At 45.0% G+C, this 19,257-nt stretch overlaps 2 protein-coding genes across 4 annotated transcripts; both read right to left on the bottom strand.

Moving 5' to 3' along the window:
• Positions 1-44: 44 nt before the first annotated feature.
• atg16l1 (autophagy related 16 like 1) lies at positions 45-8,271 on the bottom strand. 2 transcript variants are annotated; one of them, XM_088345976.1, is made up of 20 exons: positions 8,108-8,271; positions 6,816-6,927; positions 5,543-5,636; positions 5,372-5,477; positions 5,227-5,300; positions 5,097-5,166; positions 4,842-5,023; positions 4,698-4,763; positions 4,554-4,640; positions 4,437-4,496; positions 4,267-4,372; positions 4,032-4,137; positions 3,560-3,630; positions 3,354-3,425; positions 3,126-3,246; positions 2,960-3,065; positions 2,737-2,886; positions 2,625-2,672; positions 339-440; positions 45-193 (listed from the first exon to the last, which is right to left on the bottom strand). In XM_088345976.1, the coding sequence occupies exons 2-20, from the start codon at positions 6,919-6,921 to the stop codon at positions 100-102; spliced, it is 1,821 nt and encodes a 606-aa protein (XP_088202102.1). In that variant the 5' UTR covers positions 6,922-6,927; positions 8,108-8,271; the 3' UTR covers positions 45-99. The 2 variants fall into 2 exon arrangements, with proteins under 2 accessions (XP_088202102.1, XP_088202103.1); XM_088345977.1 differs by having other exon boundaries at positions 4,267-4,369.
• Positions 8,272-8,486: 215 nt separating this feature from the next.
• tsen34 (TSEN34 tRNA splicing endonuclease subunit) lies at positions 8,487-17,349 on the bottom strand. 2 transcript variants are annotated; one of them, XM_088345981.1, is made up of 5 exons: positions 16,943-17,349; positions 14,304-14,542; positions 12,647-12,788; positions 10,304-10,564; positions 8,487-9,463 (listed from the first exon to the last, which is right to left on the bottom strand). In XM_088345981.1, the coding sequence occupies exons 2-5, from the start codon at positions 14,538-14,540 to the stop codon at positions 9,276-9,278; spliced, it is 828 nt and encodes a 275-aa protein (XP_088202107.1). In that variant the 5' UTR covers positions 14,541-14,542; positions 16,943-17,349; the 3' UTR covers positions 8,487-9,275. The 2 variants fall into 2 exon arrangements, with proteins under 2 accessions (XP_088202107.1, XP_088202108.1); XM_088345982.1 differs by lacking the exon at positions 16,943-17,349 and adding an exon at positions 15,830-16,045.
• Positions 17,350-19,257: the final 1,908 nt, after the last annotated feature.

Below are 19,257 nucleotides of genomic sequence, written 5' to 3'. Positions count from 1 at the left end.
CACAAATCGGCAGTCCCGACATTGTCCCGCGCGGCTCGAGAGTTTTCGACCCCGTCAGACGGGGGTGACGGCGGCGGAGGGCGAGGGCCGGCCCTCTCGTCACATGTCGGACCACAGGACGGCCTTACTGCCCTTCTCCACGCTAGCCACGAAGACGCCCGACGGCGACCACGACACGGCGTTGATGGCCGAGCTGTGGAAAGGCCACGAGAAAGGTTTACGGTGTCGGCCTCCCCAAAAACGACATTACGAAAGTAGCGCCAAGGTAGGGGGCTTCGGGAAAGGATCTCATTTTATTGACGATGGTGAATCCACCCGCAGCGGGCAGCAGGTCTTACTTGTGCTTGCGTTCCAGCGTCCTGTCCACCTTCCCCGTCAGAACGTTCCAAACGTACAGCGTTCCGTCCGCGGAACCGCCGGCCACAAAACTCCCGTCGGGGCTGAAAGAAAAAGCCACAGACGTCTTCAAACAGCAGAAGCTCGTTCTTGAACAGTAAAAGACTGCCAGTCCTGTCCAGTTTGTCGTTTTTCTAAGCATCCCAGTCAGATTGGGAAGGGGGGGGCACCAATTTATACCGTGTTTTCATGAACATAGGGCGCACCGCGTGAAAGAGCCCAGTGTCCGTGGCTTGTTCTATTTCAGAATTTGACAATACTGGGGGCATACTGGCACGATAGGACACGGGTGCCGTGTGCTTGCATAAAATGTTTCCCTTCGCGCATATAATTTGCAAATGTTCCGTGCTTTATTGTTACATTTCCCCTCAAACTACATACGGAGACATTGAAGTAATGTTTGAGAGAGGGGGGACATTTCATGCAGGGTGGGGGCATTTTTCAGCACAACGCATAACAGCATTCAAGTGTGCGTATTTGAAAATACAGCAAGAGCAAAACAGAGTTTGCTTGTAGTTTATTTACAAAGTAAGTTTAACAGCTTCCCCCACCCGCAAACCTTGGATTCATTCGTCTTCAATTTTTTTCCGCAGCTGCTCGGTTTTCCGTGTTTTTCCGCATAGAAATCAACATTCGTCAAAAGTTTGCAGCCGATTCAGAATGCGGCAACTAGACTTTTGACCAAGACAAAAAAAGTTAGAATATTACCCTTGCATTTGCCAACTTGCACTGACTCCCAGTCGACTTAAGATGTGACTTTAAGGTTCTATTACTAACATACCAATGTTTGCATGGAATTGCGCCCTTCTTATCGCTCCGATATGATTTCCCCCTATGTCCCGGCAAGGAGCCTCTGCTCTGAAAATCCAGGTCTACTTGTGACTCAGAGCCACCAAGTCAGCAGGCTCAAGAGCGTTCTCCATCCGGGCCCCAGTGCTGTGGAATGCTCTGCCTCCAAAGAGAAGATCCGCAACCTCAGTGGAAGTTTTTCAATCTAGACCTAAGACGCACTTCTACTCTACGGCTTATGATCTATGCCGACCTCATAATTTTCTTTTCCTGTCCTTTCTGACGGACTGCCTGGCTGGTGGTGATACGAGGGAGATGAACTATTCAAGATGAGTTAGCGGAAGAGCGTCTGACTTGAAGCATGTCAACGCCTGCATTGACCAGCTAGCAGAGATGGGAAGCTGCGTCGTTGCTGTTATGGACTTTTTGGACTATGTTAGAGGCTTGAGGCGTTGTGGCTGTCATGTACTTTCTGGACAAATTTTCAACATGTTACCTAGTGTTCTCTTTTATTGATGTTTACTATTGTTTATGTACTGTGACCCAATGCTAAATCTATTTCACCTTGGTCATCCTGGAAGGAGGATTTCCACTTGTGAGGCCCCTTCTCAAGGTTTTCTTTTTTTCCTCACGCTGAGGTTTTGAGTTTTTCCTTGCGCGCATGTTGGTTTAAGATCAGGCGATGGTGTCATTGTAATCCTGTGGAGTCCTTTGAGACATTTTTGTGATAAAGGGAGTCGCAAATAAATGGGACTTGACACTCCATTTAGGATGAAACACAGAGCATTCAATGGAGGGAAAGTGAGATTTTAGATTTAATTAATATTTAGGGGGCAATTCGGGTCAGTCTCTGGTAGCACAATAACTTTAAAATTGCTAGATATGTTATGCCGTTAGCATCCTTTAGCACTTCTGGTAACGATGCATTGCGTGTGACGTCTCGCATCATGATGGCGATGCTCAAACGAGGCACTTAAAAGTCACAGAAGCGCATAGAAGTCGCATTTAGTCGAGAATGTGAACGATGTGATTTAAAACACAGATTTCACACAAAAATGTAAATCTCGACTTGGCAAAGGCTCAAACCTCCTAGTCTCGTGGGCAGGCGCCCAAAGCTATGGCCACCGAGCTGGTCTAAATGAGTAGTAGTTTGTCTTTTTATCTTTTTAATATTCTTTTATGTATACATGTATCTAGTTTTTTTTTATTACGCTGGTAACTGTGCGGACAGCAGAATATCATTGTGCTTCTTTACTGTGCATATAACACGAAAGACTTTTGATCTTGAATCTACGTGCATAAGAGACACGGTGCAGTGCCAGATAGAGCGCGCCCAACAATTCGAAGAAAATCGGAGACTTATGTGCGCCTTATGGTCTGAAAATATGGTAAGTTTGAATTTATTGTTCACAATGTGTTTATTTTGAGAGGACACCAACCTGAAGGTGACTCTGGTCCAGTCGGCACCGCACTTGAAGCCCTCGGCGCTGAAGACGAAAAGATAAAGGTGAGCCCGGCGTCGCGTCGGCCCGGTCGGCCATGGAAACGGACCTTAGGGTTTGCCTGACGGCGTTGGTGCGCAGGTCCACGATCTTGAGGAGGTCGTCTCGCGAGCAGGTGAGCAGTTCGGTGCGCTCGTGGTTCAGGTCCAGCGACGTCACCCGGCCGAGCAGCTCCAGCTCCTGCACGCTGCTTTCCGCCCTGAAAACCAAGAGGCACCGCTCTCTAGCTTTGGCATCTTTCCAGACCACGCTCTGTCCTCTGCCTCACTGACCTGATGTCCCAGAAGCGCACCTTCTTGTCAAAGTGGCCGCTCATGACGCACTGTTCGGTGCACACGATGTCGTTGCAGCTGGAGCCGGTGAACACCGTTTTCATGCCTGCCAGAAGCAAAGCGGAGGTAGGCGGGGCCGCGCGGGAGGGGCCGGGCAATCACGTACAGACTTTGCTGCGCAGGTCCCAGAGTTTGAGCGTCCGGTCGTAACTTCCCGACACGATGCGAGCGTTGTCCAGCAGGAAACGGGCCGACAGAACCTTCCCGCTGTGGCCGGTCAGCGTGTGCTGCCAATCAAACGAATTCATTTTTCAAGAAGCAATGGATAAGTGTCTGGTTTCCCCTCGCGGACTCAAAAGGAAAGGAGACTGGCATTTGTTTCCGTGCCACTCACCCTCAATCTGTAGTCTTCTAAAGTCCAGATGCGGCTGGCAAAGTCATTGGAGGCGGCCAACAGGTACGAACCCTGCCCAAGAGCGTGCGCACAAAACAAAATTGATCAACGTTTGGGTTAGAAAAAAAAAGCCATAATTCATTATTTTGGAGATTCCAGAGTTTCCCCTATGAGTGCAAACAGGGAGGAGACAAAATAGGACTTACAGCACTGTCAAACTCGATGCTGGTTATTCCGGCGTTACTGCCGGTCAACGCTCCTTTTGGCTCGCAGCGACCTGTGCGCACGGGCACCAAAATTGGTTTCAATGATCGAATTACAGAATCGATAATGAGTTAGACGCCAACAAAAGTGGCAACCGACCAAAGGGCCGCTATACAGCCTAAAACAAGGTCTCAGCTTGAAAACTTGGGATCAGTTGTCCCGCCCCTCCCAGGTAAGACCGTCACTCAGATTGTTTTTGATTCTCTTGTCGGAGGTGACATCAGGGAGCTGAGAGGATCTGCACGCAGACTCCCGTAATGATGTCACTTCCAGTCTGTGTGAGTGAGACGGCAGCGCCACCGCGCTTTTGCTGACGCGCGGTGGCAACGAGAAGGGGTTTGTTGCGGGATATCAGACCTTTTACAGCTCATCATCGACCTCAGGACGCCACAGAGAGTCGCCGGCGCCACTCACCTGCTAGCACCTCCCACAGCTTCACTCGACGGTCCATCCCTCCCGTTGCCAAAATGCGAGAACCCGGGCTGAAGCGTACAGCGTTCACTTCACCGTCGTGCGCTTCCTGGAAAAATCACAGTACAAGAGCAGGATGAACAAATTATTAGACGTCACAAAAAATGTTAACGTGCGTAAACGTGCATTCAATCGCGTGGTCACGCTCAAAAACAGAAAATCCCGAGGGCGGACTCACAAACACGTGCAGCGCCGTGGACGGGACTCGAACGTCCAGGCCGACCCCCGACGGCGCCTCGTTGTTCTCCGGGGACGTGTTCAAGGAGTTGGCGCCACGCCGCCTGCTGACCAAGAGGTAGAACGGGACGATGAGACGACGTCCGATCGGGAGCAGTGACGTTAACCCACCCGAACATGTTGGAGATGGAGTCCAGCAGACCACCTGGCGGCACCTGGGAGATCTTCTTACTGGGAGATACTTGACAGTCACCACCACATCTTTACCAATGGCTTTTGGCGCCTCACCTGGGAGTTCTACAGAGCGCTTTGCCGTGCGGCTGTTCGGCGCCGGCCTTGCCGGAATCTTCAGCCAGTACTTCGATGTCGTCGTCCCTGAGGAGAACAACAAGTCAGCGCCGCCTCCACTTAACGGGCAACCGGTTCACCCACGGGTCGACGGGAAGCGGTTCCTTGGCGGCGTCCGCCAGGTCTTTCTGCAGTTTGGCCTGTCTGCGCCTGGGAGGGGGCGAGAAAAAGGACAGGGAATAAGGGAAGGATGGACAACGACGTTGGCGGCTCCTCCGACCAACCGACCTGCTGTCCTTCTCGTTCTCTGCATTGAGCCGGTTTGCTTCCTGGGCCTTCTCGGCCATCCAGCGCGACACCAGCTCCTGGTTGTCCTCCGTGGTCTTCCTCAGCTTCTCCTCCAGGGCGCTGAAGGTGATCTGCAGCGCGTCGTACTCGTCCTTCAGCGTCTGGTTTGCCCGCTCCAGATCCTGCGTGGGACGCGACACGTGAACGAAAAACGCAGTCTCCTCTCTCTTGTGGCCCCTTTCAGTTCAATTGTACCTGCAGGCAATTGTTGAGATCGCGGCAGTCTCCCTCCAGATTGGCGATCCGCTGCTGGTACTCCAGCATCCTGAAAGATGGAGGCTCGCGTCAGCAAATCGCGAGTGCCGAGCCGGGACTGCTTACACACTTAGCCTCGTTGCTCTGGATCTCCTTGTCTTTTTGCTGGATCAGATTGTTGAGCTCGATGACAGTCTGGGCCAGCTGCAGAAAAGCACACGGACCCCGTCAATAAGGCGTCACTCCTGCGTCCCACTTGTTCAGGAGACACGCACCTCTCCTCGTTTCTTGTGCAGCTCCGTCAGTTCCTCCTGGTGGTGTATCTTCATGTCGGCCATCTCCTGCTGCAGCGCGTCAACCCGAACGCCGCCATCTGCCGCCCTGCACCGCGAGGCCACGTCAGCCGCACTTACACACACACACACGTCCATGCCCGCCCTACTCACGTGGCTTCTTGTCCTCGCGCGGCTTCGTGCTTGTCCGTCTGATAGCGCTCTGACAAAACGGCCTGGAGGTCAGACTTTTCCAGCAGGCGATGGTCTGAAAAGGGCACATAAAACCCAATAAAGACTTGACCTAGCTCAAATTGACCTCATTGAAGCAGCAATTGAAAGCTGCATTCAAATTACCCAGTATGAATGCAGGAACATGGTTTTCACCCTCCTGAAATGACTTCTTCAGACACAGATAACCAATCACATAGTGTTTAAGATGTATGACATAAAAAAAAAAAAAAAAATTGAAGTACAGTAGACGCCCAGGATACAACATTTATCTGTACTGAGGTGGGAATCACAAAGTGAAATTGCCATATATCAGGTGACAGAAACCTAAACTAATAAGCTTAAGACTTCCAAACTTCCAGTACTCCAGGTAAAAACAATAACAAAATAGTGCATTGTAAGTACTGGTGCTTCTTAGAACACTGGATATGATTACTTTATATAAAGTGCAAGAAGTAAAGGACATGGATGTACAAAATGCATAAGCCTCTATCAGACAAAAAAAACTTTTAATATGTCACAAAAGCCTAACGTCATGGCCAAAAAAATTGTTAACAAAAATAAAGGTCACAAGTCATTCATTCGGCGAATATGACCCAAAAAAGGCCCAACAAAAATGTAAGAAAAAAAAAATCAACTTTCATTCTTCAGTAAATTAGGATCTGGTAACAGCATCGACATATTCCTATTTAGGGCGGCATTAATAAAGTGATCGTCTTGGGATCAAGAGGTCGCAGGTTAGATTCCCGGCTCCTCCGAGTTATATGTCGAAGTGTCCTTGATAGCAGGTAGTTGCCATGCATGGCTGACACTGCTATTGGTTAGTGTGTGTAAAAGGGAATGTGTGAAGCGCATTGTAAAGCTTTGGTAGGTCTTCATTGACTTGAAAAGCGCTATAGAAATGCAGACCATTTACATTCGTGCCAGCAGGAGCTAATCTCAGAAAGGCAGGAGGATATTTTACATCGACAACAAAGGCAATTCCGTATCAGTTAGATTAGGGGGATTCTCCGGCTACTGGTAACTGTGTAAACATGTGGGGGAGCAAACCATGACGAAAAAACATGGCCTGGAGAGGGATATCGGCCCAATACACACCAAAGAAGCGGTGCCCTTGGACCTAGGTAGTAATGGGATCCTTGGAGATATTGTACATGTTTGTGTGGCCAGTATTATTATTATTATAAAAAATTTAAAAAAAGAATAAGTCACTCACACTGCCGGATAATCTCCTCAAAGCCGTGGCGCTGCAAACGGTCTCGCCGCTTCAGTTGTTCACAGATATGGCGCTTCCACGTGCAGGCGCTGTGACGATGGGCCATCGCCCCCTAAAAAAGGAGGTAGAAGCACAAAAACACAGCCGTTGTGTCAGCTTTTACCATTAGACAACCTGATAAAACACGGGCCCCAGTCAATGGATTTAGGGGATGTTCTCAGAGTCCAAGCGCCAATCTCGGGCCACAAAGGTCACCCCGAGTTGGCATTTGGAACGGCCAAACGTCAAGAGATATTCAGGACGACAATATGGAAAAATCGTCAACATGGTCTTGAAAATCGAGGAATCCATGGTAAAACTAGTACAATACTAAGACAAAGTTCACTTGAACAACTCTTAATACCTTCCAATTCTCCCAGACACAATGAGTTCCCTCACTTAACCGTGGAGACGAATTCTCCATTATGGAAGGCTTCATTCATACAAGGTTTCATCCCACACAATGAATGCACTGGGAAACGGGAGCATGACTCTTTTGGAGCGTCTCGTATCAAATTCAAGATTCTAATTGTTTATTGTCATATGCACAGCAAAGAACCACGATTCCCTGCACGATAAAATTCTTACTTTGCGGCCCAGAGTTACCAGCGTAATCAAACTAAAACGATATACCGTACATAAAATAATGCTACTAATATTAAAAAAAAAATACAAGATGAACTCAAGATGAGTGAGGGCAATAAGATCAAAACACAGTTGAAAGTGACTGTAGTGCAAGAACCACTTCATGATTATTATTGGAAATCTGCATAGAAAATCTTATTTGGAGTAGACTATAATGATCAGATGAAAACCTGTACAATTAAGTAGTCTCATAAAAAGAGAAGGTGGAATAATTTCAATATTTTTCAACAAACTTTGTTATTGTTATTAGTATATATATATATATATATATATATATATATATATAAATGCAATATAGGGAAGCATGTAGAATCATTTCCTTCTGGCAAAAATAAGCTTCGGAATTCGCATTCGTTTTCCAGGTTGCAGTCACGTGTTCATTGGGCAACAGCGCGACATTGGCGTCACAATTCGACTCAATATTTAAAACAAACAAGAAAAGATAAAGACAATAACGAGTGACCAAAAAACAAGTTGTGAAATATGTACTGCATCTTGACGAGGAAGCGCCAGCAGTCGTGACTCAACGTGTTAGCATGCTAAGCTAGCCACAAGCTTCGACCACTATTTCGGAACAGAAAGGGGGTCAGGAACGAGAAGAAACCTACCTGCACCTTTTAGGTTCCTGCTCGACTCACTTCTCAAGCCCGGTAAAATGTTCCGTTGGGTTTGTCAGCCGATATCGCTTCCTTCTCTGTGCTGGCGGCGCTTCGGCTCCATTTTGGCTGTGAGTGATAAGCTACTTCCGGGCCGTCGCAGCTGGATGACGTCAGACTGACGCATCTTTTTAAGCTTTTGGCCGACTTGACAATAACACTTCTTATAATTTCATAACGCAGTGAACGATCAGCGTCCTTCACCAGTCGTCTCATCTCAATTGATATCATAATAATAATAATCAATAAAGACAACGCTAATATTCCGACGGCGCATGACATGAGTGACTTTTTTTTCTAAACGGAAAAAAAACAATGACCAAATACAGTATTACAGTCAAACGTCCACAGGGTGCGTTTATTTGAACACAAACGTTATGTTTCAGCCAAACTCCAAAATAAGTTAAGAGCAGTGGCAACGCAAGATGAATGCTGGCTTCCATCATTCCATTGGCTGAAAGGAGAGGCTTCATCTTTCATCATAGGAAATAATAAAATGATTATTATCCATCTGAAAGTAAAAAGGCGTTTTTATACAAACAACCTTATCGTATTAGCAGTAGTCCCAAGCCTAGTGCCGGGTGCCCTTCGAGGACAGCTGAGGTGCCTGCGGACCTATTCGGCAAATAGCCCACCAGTGCTGGGCATTGTGATTTTCAAGTAAACTGTTTTTTCTTCTGGTTGACTTGGTGAAATTACCCTATATCCTACTTATCTTTCTTGTTTCTTTCTCCCTTTTCATCTTCTTCACTCACTCTTTTTGTTTGTCACTTCTCTCTCCATTACATACCTCTTAAGTCTTCCTTTATGTCGTTTTACTCTCTCTTCTTTCTACTTGAAATAATAAACCTGGTAATGACATAGGAGGTAGTACAAGAGACATTGTCATTTTAGAAATTCCTAACAAAGAGGGGTGCCCTTTGGTCTCAATAGTCACAAAAAGTAGCTTGATGTAGAGACCCCAGGTATTATCATGGCAGGCCTTCTTTTAAAGAAGGAAAAACTGTCAAAAGGGGCCACAACAATAGGAAAAGGATCCGTCCATGTGTTCCATGAAAAGTCGAAGGCCTGCCGTCCGGCAACCCCATACCCAAAAGTCCGGCACGAGTCCCGTCATCGTTCAGGCCATCCCGCTCCATTGGAGCGAAGTGTACATCACGCCGCCGTTTTCGCCCGGCGAGCACAAAAGTACGGTTTTCTTGACGTTGGAGCCCAAGCGGGCCACGGCCAGGAGGTCCGATATAGCCAGGCGCTCGTCCGGGCCCAAGCACACGCAGATGAAGTGCGCGTGGAAGCGCAGCGGGTCGCCTGCCCACAAAAAAAAAGCAAAAAGGATTCGTTTTTGGTCAACCGTTGAAATTGTGCCTACTCGGACGAAACCGGGGGTCTCAAACTGAATTGAGTTGGCGGGCTTGGAAGCTAAGATCCAGACTGAGGCCGGCCAAATGGCCTTTTCTACAAAAACAGTGCCGAGAAAAATCATTCCGCTCTTGTTAAAGGGATAGGGTTTATATTTGTCCAGTAGATGTCGCCTGAACGTGAGCAAAGAGCAGCCTTTTTCTTCACAAGCTTACTCAGCATTTCTCAAAGAAACACAAAAAGAAAAATGAAAAAAAAAAGAGGCAAACAAGGAAAATGGGAGTATAACGAAAGCAAAAAAAGGAAAATGGAAAAAAAGAAAAGGAATTAAAGAGAAAAACATTTTTTTCTCTTTTCATTTTTCTTTTCCATTTTACTTGAGTTGTACTTTTTGCCTCATTTCTTTGTCTTTTTTTTACTTCTATCTTCTTTTTCTGTCCCTTTTTTCTCTTCATTTTTGTTTTCAATTCTCTTCCTTTGTAATAAGCTGCATTTCGGTCAAATTGAGTCTCCGTAGTTTGTCTTCTTTCATAGCGCTATTAGGACTGGTTTCCCTGGCACGGCAGAATACAGTGACATCTAGTGGCAAAAGAGTACATACTGTCACTTTGTCTTTCATATTAAGGCTATGGTCCCACGCGAGTCCCCTGTACTAAATCATTTGAATGATAATGGACTAAAACCAGGAAGTAAAAAAAAAAAGTGGATGAGGTTCACCGAATGTGCAACTCAAATAGGACATATCTGAGACTCGTGAGGAAAAATGGACATTCAATGCTCAGAGCATACCAGGGTAGGCAAGGAAATCGCCGCCAAACTTGCCAGCCGAGGTCAAGTAGAAGCCCCGTTTTTGCAGGTCGGCGAATACTCGATAGCGGTGGTGGGACGGGCAGACTGTGCCGGGGCCGGATTCCGCCGAAAGGCAAGTCGGGATCGGCCCGTGCCTCGCCGTGTTTAGCTGCACCGCCAGGGCCGAGCGGGGGAAGCTGAAGTCGCGTTCTAGCGCCTCTAGGCGGCGCTGCATTGCGTCATCGACAATGACCTCGGAACCTGGAAGAAAAAAATACATGCTTGTTAGCCTCCAAGGTAGCTCTGCATATACCGTATTTTCTGGACTATAAGTCACACTAGACAAAAAAAACGCATCATTAAGAAGGAAAAAAATAAAGTCGCATTCGGAGTATGATGAGAATTTTGGGGGGAAATGTATTCGATAACACCTAACAACAAAAACATACATGTCATCTTGAAAGGTATTTTCAATAAAAAATAAAATAGAGAACAGGCTGAATAAGTGTACGGTATGCTAACGCACCACGTACGTGCATATCTTACGGAAAGAACATGCTTTCAAAACTATTAGCTTCACTCCAAATCCCTAAACACAATAAAATATTCATGCCTGGTGTCAATTTTACCGGTAAACAACTCCTCCGACTCGGGAGGAAGACGATAAGCCGCTTCCTTGTTCGGTTTCGAAAAACGTCATTCCCAAACAACCAGGCAAGGTTAAAATGATCAACACAATCCTAGAGCGCCCTCTGGTGGTTTAGTGTGACAATAACATGTGAAGTGATATACAGTACAAATAATACAAAATGTAAACTCAATGATATAAACATGTGATAATGATTTCACATACAAGTCTCACCAGAGTATGAGTCGCACCCCTGGCCAATCCATGAAAAAAACTGCGACTTATAGTCCGGAAAATTTGATATCATAAATTCCAGGCTACAGAAAGCACCTGATTAAAAGCCCCATGCGCAAATTGAAGAACGAAACTCAATGTTATGTTCTTCAATTCGGTGCTACTTTTTAAGTTTTATGGGTTTATGTGCACTATACAGGGCAGCTTTGAATTTCATTGACACCTTGTGTAATGACAATAAAGGCGTTTTATGTTTCTTTTATTTTTTGGCAAACACATTGACTCACTTGTCCTCTAAAAGGGTGTCACTGCAGTTTTTTATTTAAAGCACATGCGTCGTGAAAAAGAGCAGCTCACCATTTTCCTCCCACTCTTTTTGGGCAAAATGTTTTTCCCACCACTAAAATAAGAATAAGCCACACTTGATTTAAAGCTGCAGTGTTAAAATGTAGCAAGAACTGAGCAGCTTGTAATCTGGAATTGACGGTACAGGGATATTCCTGCATACGACAGAAACCTCCTCGGAAACTTTGCCCACACAAGCACATTCCAGCTATGGAGTAGAGTGCCACAAGACAACTCCTTTGTCTCTTATCAGTTGATTGGATTAAAGGAGCTGACTGACATGTTCTTCCATGATCATAAAGAACTTTGTGCTCTTATGTCACGATAGAAGATTCCTGATCATAAAACGTTTCGTGTGAGAAATTGACTGACAGCCGTGACGAGCAGAAAGCTAACTATTGCCAACCAAATTGCGATTTTTCTTTGTTTCTTCTTTGAACTTCTACTCGACCGTGCACCCCACTCGGGCAAAGATCGTGAGATTACCCGGGGGTCCCCAAATCTTCCTGCTGCGTGATAAAATGTGACTGACGAGGCCAGCCTCATTAATCAAGGGAACTGGGGTACAAAACAGACGACAGGTTGGCTGGATTTTGGCTAGCTGTGAAGCTTAGCACGCAGTTGGTAGGAACAATTCTCAAATTTGGAACAACGATACAGAATCCTGCGTTTCTCTAAGAAATGACAACCTTGCCATCTTTACTCGATTGCTTTCTTCCCACAAGGTTTCGCCTGGATGAATGAAGTTTCTCTCGTCAACAAAGTTGTGTTTCTTCTTTTGTTTGATCCAATTTTCCGTGTCATGTAAATGAACGTAGTTTTTAGTATGTAGTTGTGTGTCTCTACTATTTTCCCTATGGACTGATCAATCATTATCAATGAACTTAGAAATTGATCATTGAAAGCTAAAATTCAAATATGTTTAGAGTATTGCTTCCTAAATGATGAATGCTAGAGAAGTTATGAGGATATGCCGAAAGAATTTGGGCAGGAAACCTTTAGCGCTATCTGCTGGCTGAATCTGTAAACGCCAAATTCAATAAAACGAATATAAAGCAATTTACTTTACGAAGGTAGAATGAAAAATATTCTTATTGATCAGTCCCGTGAAGAAGATGAGATGGCGGACGCCTTACCCGGTGGCGAGGAGCCGACGGCACGCAGCAGAGCCGCCTTCCTGTCTTGAAGGGCCAGGACACTTTGCTCCTCATAGTTTCTCTGCAGGGTTTCTTCGTAAATTGCAGCCTGGTCCACGGGATGGCGCTCTCCTGGGTCCTCCTGCAGTGACAAGCAAAATAAGTGCTTGTGGAAAAGAGAGTGCATTTGCTTGATTGGCGCTTTTTCTCTATAGACAAAAAAGCAAATACGTTTAAGCCCAACTCCAATCTTAAACAAGTCGGGTGTTTTTAAACTTCCAGTGGCGTCAACTTCCTCAGGACAGTTATACAACATCCTTTCAAGGCGGAGGTCACAAAAGTTCATACCAAGTCGACCACAATATTCCCCCATTTGATGATTTAAAATGAATTCTGCTTTGCCTCGCAAGCTTTTAAAATGGCCTTTTTAGTAGCTTCTCTGTTGAACCTATGGTATGCCTGGATACAATTCAATAAATATGACATTGTATCGCCATATTTATTCATGTATAATCAGTGTCTGAAAGTCATGACAAAAAGTTGGCGGACACCAGGGCCCAGCCATAAAGTTGCCTGCCCCATTTTTCACAACTTGAAACACAATAAGACGACTCATCGTAAAACAAACCCATTATTGGAAAGTATTAGGGATTGGTCATCAGCATATGTAACAGAACAACACTTTAAAATTTAGTTTGTTATAAATCTACTGATAACATTCATCAAATGTATACGACATGGCTGTTTTCCATCTGCCATCAGTATATAGCTGTATTGACTCGTCTTCATTCCTGCAATGTTTGCCTTGCATCGTCTGCTACGAGCCACGTGAACTCCTCTTTCCACCATGCTTTTAATGTACGTTTACCGTTTGTAGCGTCATAAATCTTGGTCGCTTCTTTTGAATCTTCTGGGGCTGAGGTTTTGGCTTGATTCCTAACCACTTCTCCATTTTTCTTGTGTTCTCTGTGCGTCTTCTTTGGAAAATGATATGCAAATGGGCGATATTATAACGTTTGGGAAAGTTCGGAAGCACCAAGTTATTCGATGGAGGCTTCTCACTGGCTGTCGATTATGCAATTGCAAAACGAACCGAAATTCCGAAATTTCCAAACCGGACGAAGATTTCGAAATCGAAATAAAGCAAATGTTTGATTTGATTTGAAAAAAAAAAACGGAAGATTTTTTTGTTTTTCTTGAAAAAGTTGTCGGCCACCAGGGCGGAGACGTTTTGTAAGTTGTACGCCCGACGTAAAAGATGCACGCCCCGGGCGTCCGGGCAGACACTGGTATAACGCCCATTTTTAGACCGAAAAGAAAACCCCTAAAGTTTGGGTGGAAGTTATCCCTGAGTTTGTGCAGAAGTATATTAAAGTATTTGTGCAATGATCAGTGGAAAAATATTGCTAACTCAATCGGAAAACAATAGATGATGAAATTGAAGCAGATCCTCAAGAAATGATTTATACGGCGGCTGCATATATTTGTCAGTGTTCGTCACTCACGATGCGTCGTCTGAGCTGAGAAAAAGTGAAACCCAATTCGATACAGATTTTGGATCAAAAATTTGGGGAGCCCGTTCGAAAGGAGTGTGCATTATAGCCAAATCAATACATTCATAGAAATGGACCTCAAAGTAGGCGAGGACGTCACCTACCGGTTCTGGACGTAGCGCCCCCTGCTGGCTCAGGAATCGCTCTTCTTCAGGCATCAACAACACTGGGCGTCCCATCCGCACATTTTGGCGAGGAGTACGTGGAAGCGAACCCAATAGCGCCCCCGCCAGGCCGAGGGAGCGAGCCGCCACCGCGTCCTCGGTACGCCACAGCAAGGGGGCGGAGTCACAATGAGAGACGCTCACCTGGACAGTAGACTCCGCCTCTTCAGAAGACATTTCTGCGATTTTAACCACATATTTGGAAATTCGTCAATGGTTACATGTGCTCGGTTATTAATAATAATGCAGACGCTGCCCTACTTCCGAACGCCATAGGTTCCGGACGATCGTTTGTAAGTTGAATTTGTTGGTAAGTTGCTTCGGTGCTATATTTTGCATGAAATGTATGTTTAAGGCTTGTATAAGTAACCTGTATTGTTTTGTACAAAAAAAAAATGATCATTTCATTAAATAATATGCTCTAAAAAGTGAATTGTACCTTATTTTTGGAAGATGAGCTTCAAGAGTGAGGCGACTTCCTCCTCCGTGGTAAAAAGCATTCAGACCATTTCTCAACCACATCAAGCTTTCTTATTCCACTTTCATTTCAACGGCTCACCTCTTCTTTACACTTTACGCCAACCGTATTTAATGGATGCACGAGATATTAAACAATACAACCGTCACAATAAAAACGCTGGAGATACAGTAGAGTATGTGTACACACGAATTAGAAAGATGAAGCTGGATTTCTTCTTCAGTGTGGATGCTGGGTGACCTCTCACAGTGCCACAAGGCGGAAAGAAGCACTACAGTAATGTCCTCTACTCGGAAAAAGGTGCACACAATACAAAATCTAACTTACGCCAATGTCCGGATATTTTTCGACAACCTGAAAAAACGTTTTACGTAAGTCGAATGGTCGTAAGTAGGGGAGCGTCTGCAATACGTTTTATTATGAAGTGCGTTTCAGGACACCCAAAGTCACTGTACACAGAAAGAAAAGTGAGATCGATAAATAAAAAAAAAAGACGGACAATAAAAACAATGAACACTCAAGTCACTTTAAAGAGTTCTTCTACCAGAACGGTCTTTGTGCTCCTACTTGACGTGTCGGCAAGAAACACGGCGCTTCGTACTCAAGTAACTTTACTAGATTGGTCTCTCTATTCTGATTGGATGTGTGGAGGGGAAACACTGCGCTGATACATGCACTCAAGTAACATCTTCCCTCCATCTCACTATACCCCCTGTCCACTTTCAGCCGCTCTGCCCCCAGTTCCGGAACTCAATGCCGCCTGACCACCAAAATTCTGCGACCCTGACCACCTTCAAACCCGGGCTCAAAACTCACCTCTTCAGACTTGCCTTTTCTTGACCATCTCCTTCTACATTCATGTTTATTACTGGCTTGTTTTAGTCCTGTTTTACCCTCGGTTTATTGTGTCCTACTCCAATGTACGGCGACCTTGGGTGTCCGGAAAGGCGCTTCAAAATACAATGTATTAATACGATTATGATATTACCAGATTGGTGTTTGTACTTCCACTTGACGTGGATCTCGTTAGGAATAAAAAGGAAAGGAAATAACACAAGAAAAAAAGAGACTAGAGAACAAAAGAAGTAAAGAGCTAGGGAAACAAGAAAAGAAGATACATTTAAAAAAAAAAGGATTAAAAGATAAAGAAGGCAGGATCAGGCCGGAGAAGGGTTTTAATCCAGCCTGCAAGACAATGCGGAAAGAAACACAGGAGAAAAATGAGCTACAGTTGTCAATATGTCCACTTGACGTCTCCAAATCCAGGCGCCACTCGCAAAGCAACTGCTTCTTCTCTTTCTCTCTCTATTTTGTTTCCTTTATAATCAAATAAGAGCAGCAACCCTGAAACTCAGAATGATTTATTATTTTTCCTGATAGTCTTGTATCTTTTCTCTTCAATGTTTTTCCTTGTCCTCATGTAGGTTTGAGATCAGGGCATGGTGTCATAATAGTCGTGGTCTGTAGAATAATCTGTGGTCTGTGCAGCCCTTTGAGACTCCTTGTTATTAAGGGGCAAACAAATAAACATGACTTGACTTTTCAGTCTTTATTACGTGTTTATCCTAGCCGTCGTATCTCGTAGCAAACATCGTTTGACTTCATTGTTGGATGACAAAAATGATTATCCCAATTATAATTCTTAGATTCATCACATCCGTTTGCAAATTGACCTGAGATGTCGACACACACGACAATTTAAAGGCAGAAGTTGCATTTTATTTGTTTTTTTTTTCCATTTGTTTAATGTTCACCGAATGTATATCATGTTAAAGCAAGTACTCGGCGCTCAAGTACATATTTTGATGATGACTATAGACTTGTATTGAAGTCATATCGTGAAGTCGCTTTTTAATGTTGCGATTATTGTGGACCCAACCATAGACTGACACCGTTGCCTGGGCAACCAATATTTTGGCCAGTAGATGGCGCACTTAGGTCCACTTCGACAAATAATGCTTTTCGAAAATGCTGCGTGTCTTCGCGACTAAATGGATGAATTGCGTCGAAATGATAAGTTTGGCAGAGAAGCAGCAAATGTTACTGATCAAAATGGAGGGTGAAAAAGGACTTTCGGGAGGTCGTGATGTTTGGTACTCACGTGGACTCAATTTGCCGTCTTGTCTTCGTGAATGTTCAGGCTTTTAGTCTCGCTAGATAACATCGTAATCAACAGTTAACTTAGTTGAATAATTGTTGGTTCGAAGTTTGTCGGTCTGTCGTTAGCTTAGTTTGACTGAGTTCGAGCGCGGCATGCCGGAAACGCACGATTGTGCCGTAAAACCCTGCCGACTGTCGCACTCGTTTTTTACGTCAGCTCTTCGAAACTACCGCTTGAGGCCCCTCAAATGTTACAAATAGAATATTGAATATCGAAGATTTATGGAGGGCTTTTCATTTCAACGTTATTCAGAAGAATGCACTCTAAAATAGCCATACACGAGTAACAACCCTCAATCAAGCGCGAAACAAGGTTCACAGTCACTCGGTTTATTGCCTTCAGCACGAGGTTATTGAGCCGAAGGTACGGCAAGCGCAGAAGCCCACAAAGTGCCAATCGGAAAGATTCGCAAACGCCCTTGGCTTCACAAATGATTGCGGTACCAGAATTTTTACAGTAATGCAACAAAAACACAGATTTTGTGAGAATTCCAAAAAACTCAAAACAATCCAATTTCAACTCTGTTACACCCGCCTTATTATATAGAAACATTTGTTTTTCTAAGATTAGACAATTGGATTTGGAATCTTACAGATCGGATTTCATTTGCAACCATCCGTTTTTTGATAAAAGTGGTTTGCACCCAACAGTTTTCCTAAATTGTTACTGCCATTATAACTCTCCTCTGACATTGGATTGTTTGAATGGTTTTATATGGCTTTTCAACTTGTGAATCAACTGTCCTGTATCAGGTCACCCTTGTGAAAGAGGTCTTGATGTCCCTCAGCTCATTAAATTCCATCCATCATTTTTGTTGCACTAATGCGGGTTGGAGTCAGCGGGCAGCAGCCTCAGCAGGGAAGCCCAGACCTCCCCGCCCTCGACTGGGATCCCGAGGTGTTACCGGGACAGGCCAGTGACCGAGTCTCTCCAGTATGTCCTGGGGGATCTCCGGTGCCTCCTGCTCGTGGAACATGCCCCGTGGGAGGCACCCTTATCAGATACCCAAGCAACCTCAACCGGCTCCTCTCCATGCGGAGGAGCAGCGGCTCCAAGGGAAAGCCCGACCACCCTGTAGAGGAAACTCATTTCAGCCGCTTGTTCGTTAGGTCATGACCATAGGTGAGGGTAGGAACGGAGATGGACCAGTAAAATGAGAGCTTTTAGCTCCTGCTTTCCCGCAACTGAGCAGTATAGGCTCTGCGTGACGGCAGACGCTGCACCCATCCGTATGTGGACCTCCCGTTCCATCCTGCCCTCGCTCGTGAACAAGACCCCGAGAAGCTTGAACTCCTCCACTTGGAGCAGGATCTCTTCAACAACTCAAACAGAGCATGTCACCCTTTTAAATTAAAACTAATGAAACTAATAAAGGATATTATATGATTGACTACAAAGTACATGTATTCAGTTTAATGCAATAAAGATAATTACTGACTGCTTTAATTCAATGTACAATAATGGGTCAGGCTGTGTGGAATGCATCAGACGTATTTCGGATAACATAATTCCTATGAGTGCTGACGCAGAAGGCCAGACGCAAAAGGGCAGATGTCGGGGCGCCACTGGTATGCGAAGATTGTGGAGCCCGGCCGACACGCCCTCATGCGGGGAGAAGACCAATAAGGGAAAGCTAACGTTAACTGCAGATGACACATAGCCAATAGGTTGTCTTTGCTTTGTTTGTGAAATGTATAAACGATCCCGGGCAACTTGGATGCGAGCGGTCTCCGATTGGGTACACTTAGATCTGCTGTTAGGAACAATAAACAACCCGCCCCCGTGTGGAAATGCCGGCTCCTGATCATTTCTCTCAAAAAACGAGCGCGCATAATTGTTGGATGAATCTGGGTCGTGTTTGGTTAATGGAGTCAGATAACTAATTTGAACAATATGGTAAACAGTACATTTTGATAGTTAAATCCCAACACTATTGAACTCTAGGCAAGAACATCACCCACTTTGTAACATTATCTGAATGAGATGACCAATAAAAGGGGAAAAGGTAAGATTTAAACCCCCTAAACACTGAACGTCAGTACTGCACTTCTTTGTTTTGAGTTACTTCCCGTTTGTATTTGGGCAAAGCTTGTTTCCTCATTAAGCACAACAAATACAGTTACCATAACTCCAAATATGGAGGAATTTGTATCTCAGGAGGTAGAGCCGTGGTCTTGGAATCAAATATGTTGCAGGTTCATTCATTTCAATATCAAAGAGTCCATGGGCAAGACACCCAACTCCTAATTGCTGGA

This window comes from Urocampus carinirostris, chromosome 10 (genome assembly GCF_059441175.1).
Source record: "Urocampus carinirostris isolate Australia breed hairy pipefish chromosome 10, RoL_Ucar_1.0, whole genome shotgun sequence".
Taxonomy (NCBI): domain Eukaryota; kingdom Metazoa; phylum Chordata; class Actinopteri; order Syngnathiformes; family Syngnathidae; genus Urocampus; species Urocampus carinirostris.
Note: the sequence above shows the minus strand (reverse complement) of the source record. Positions and strands in the feature narration are given on the sequence as shown.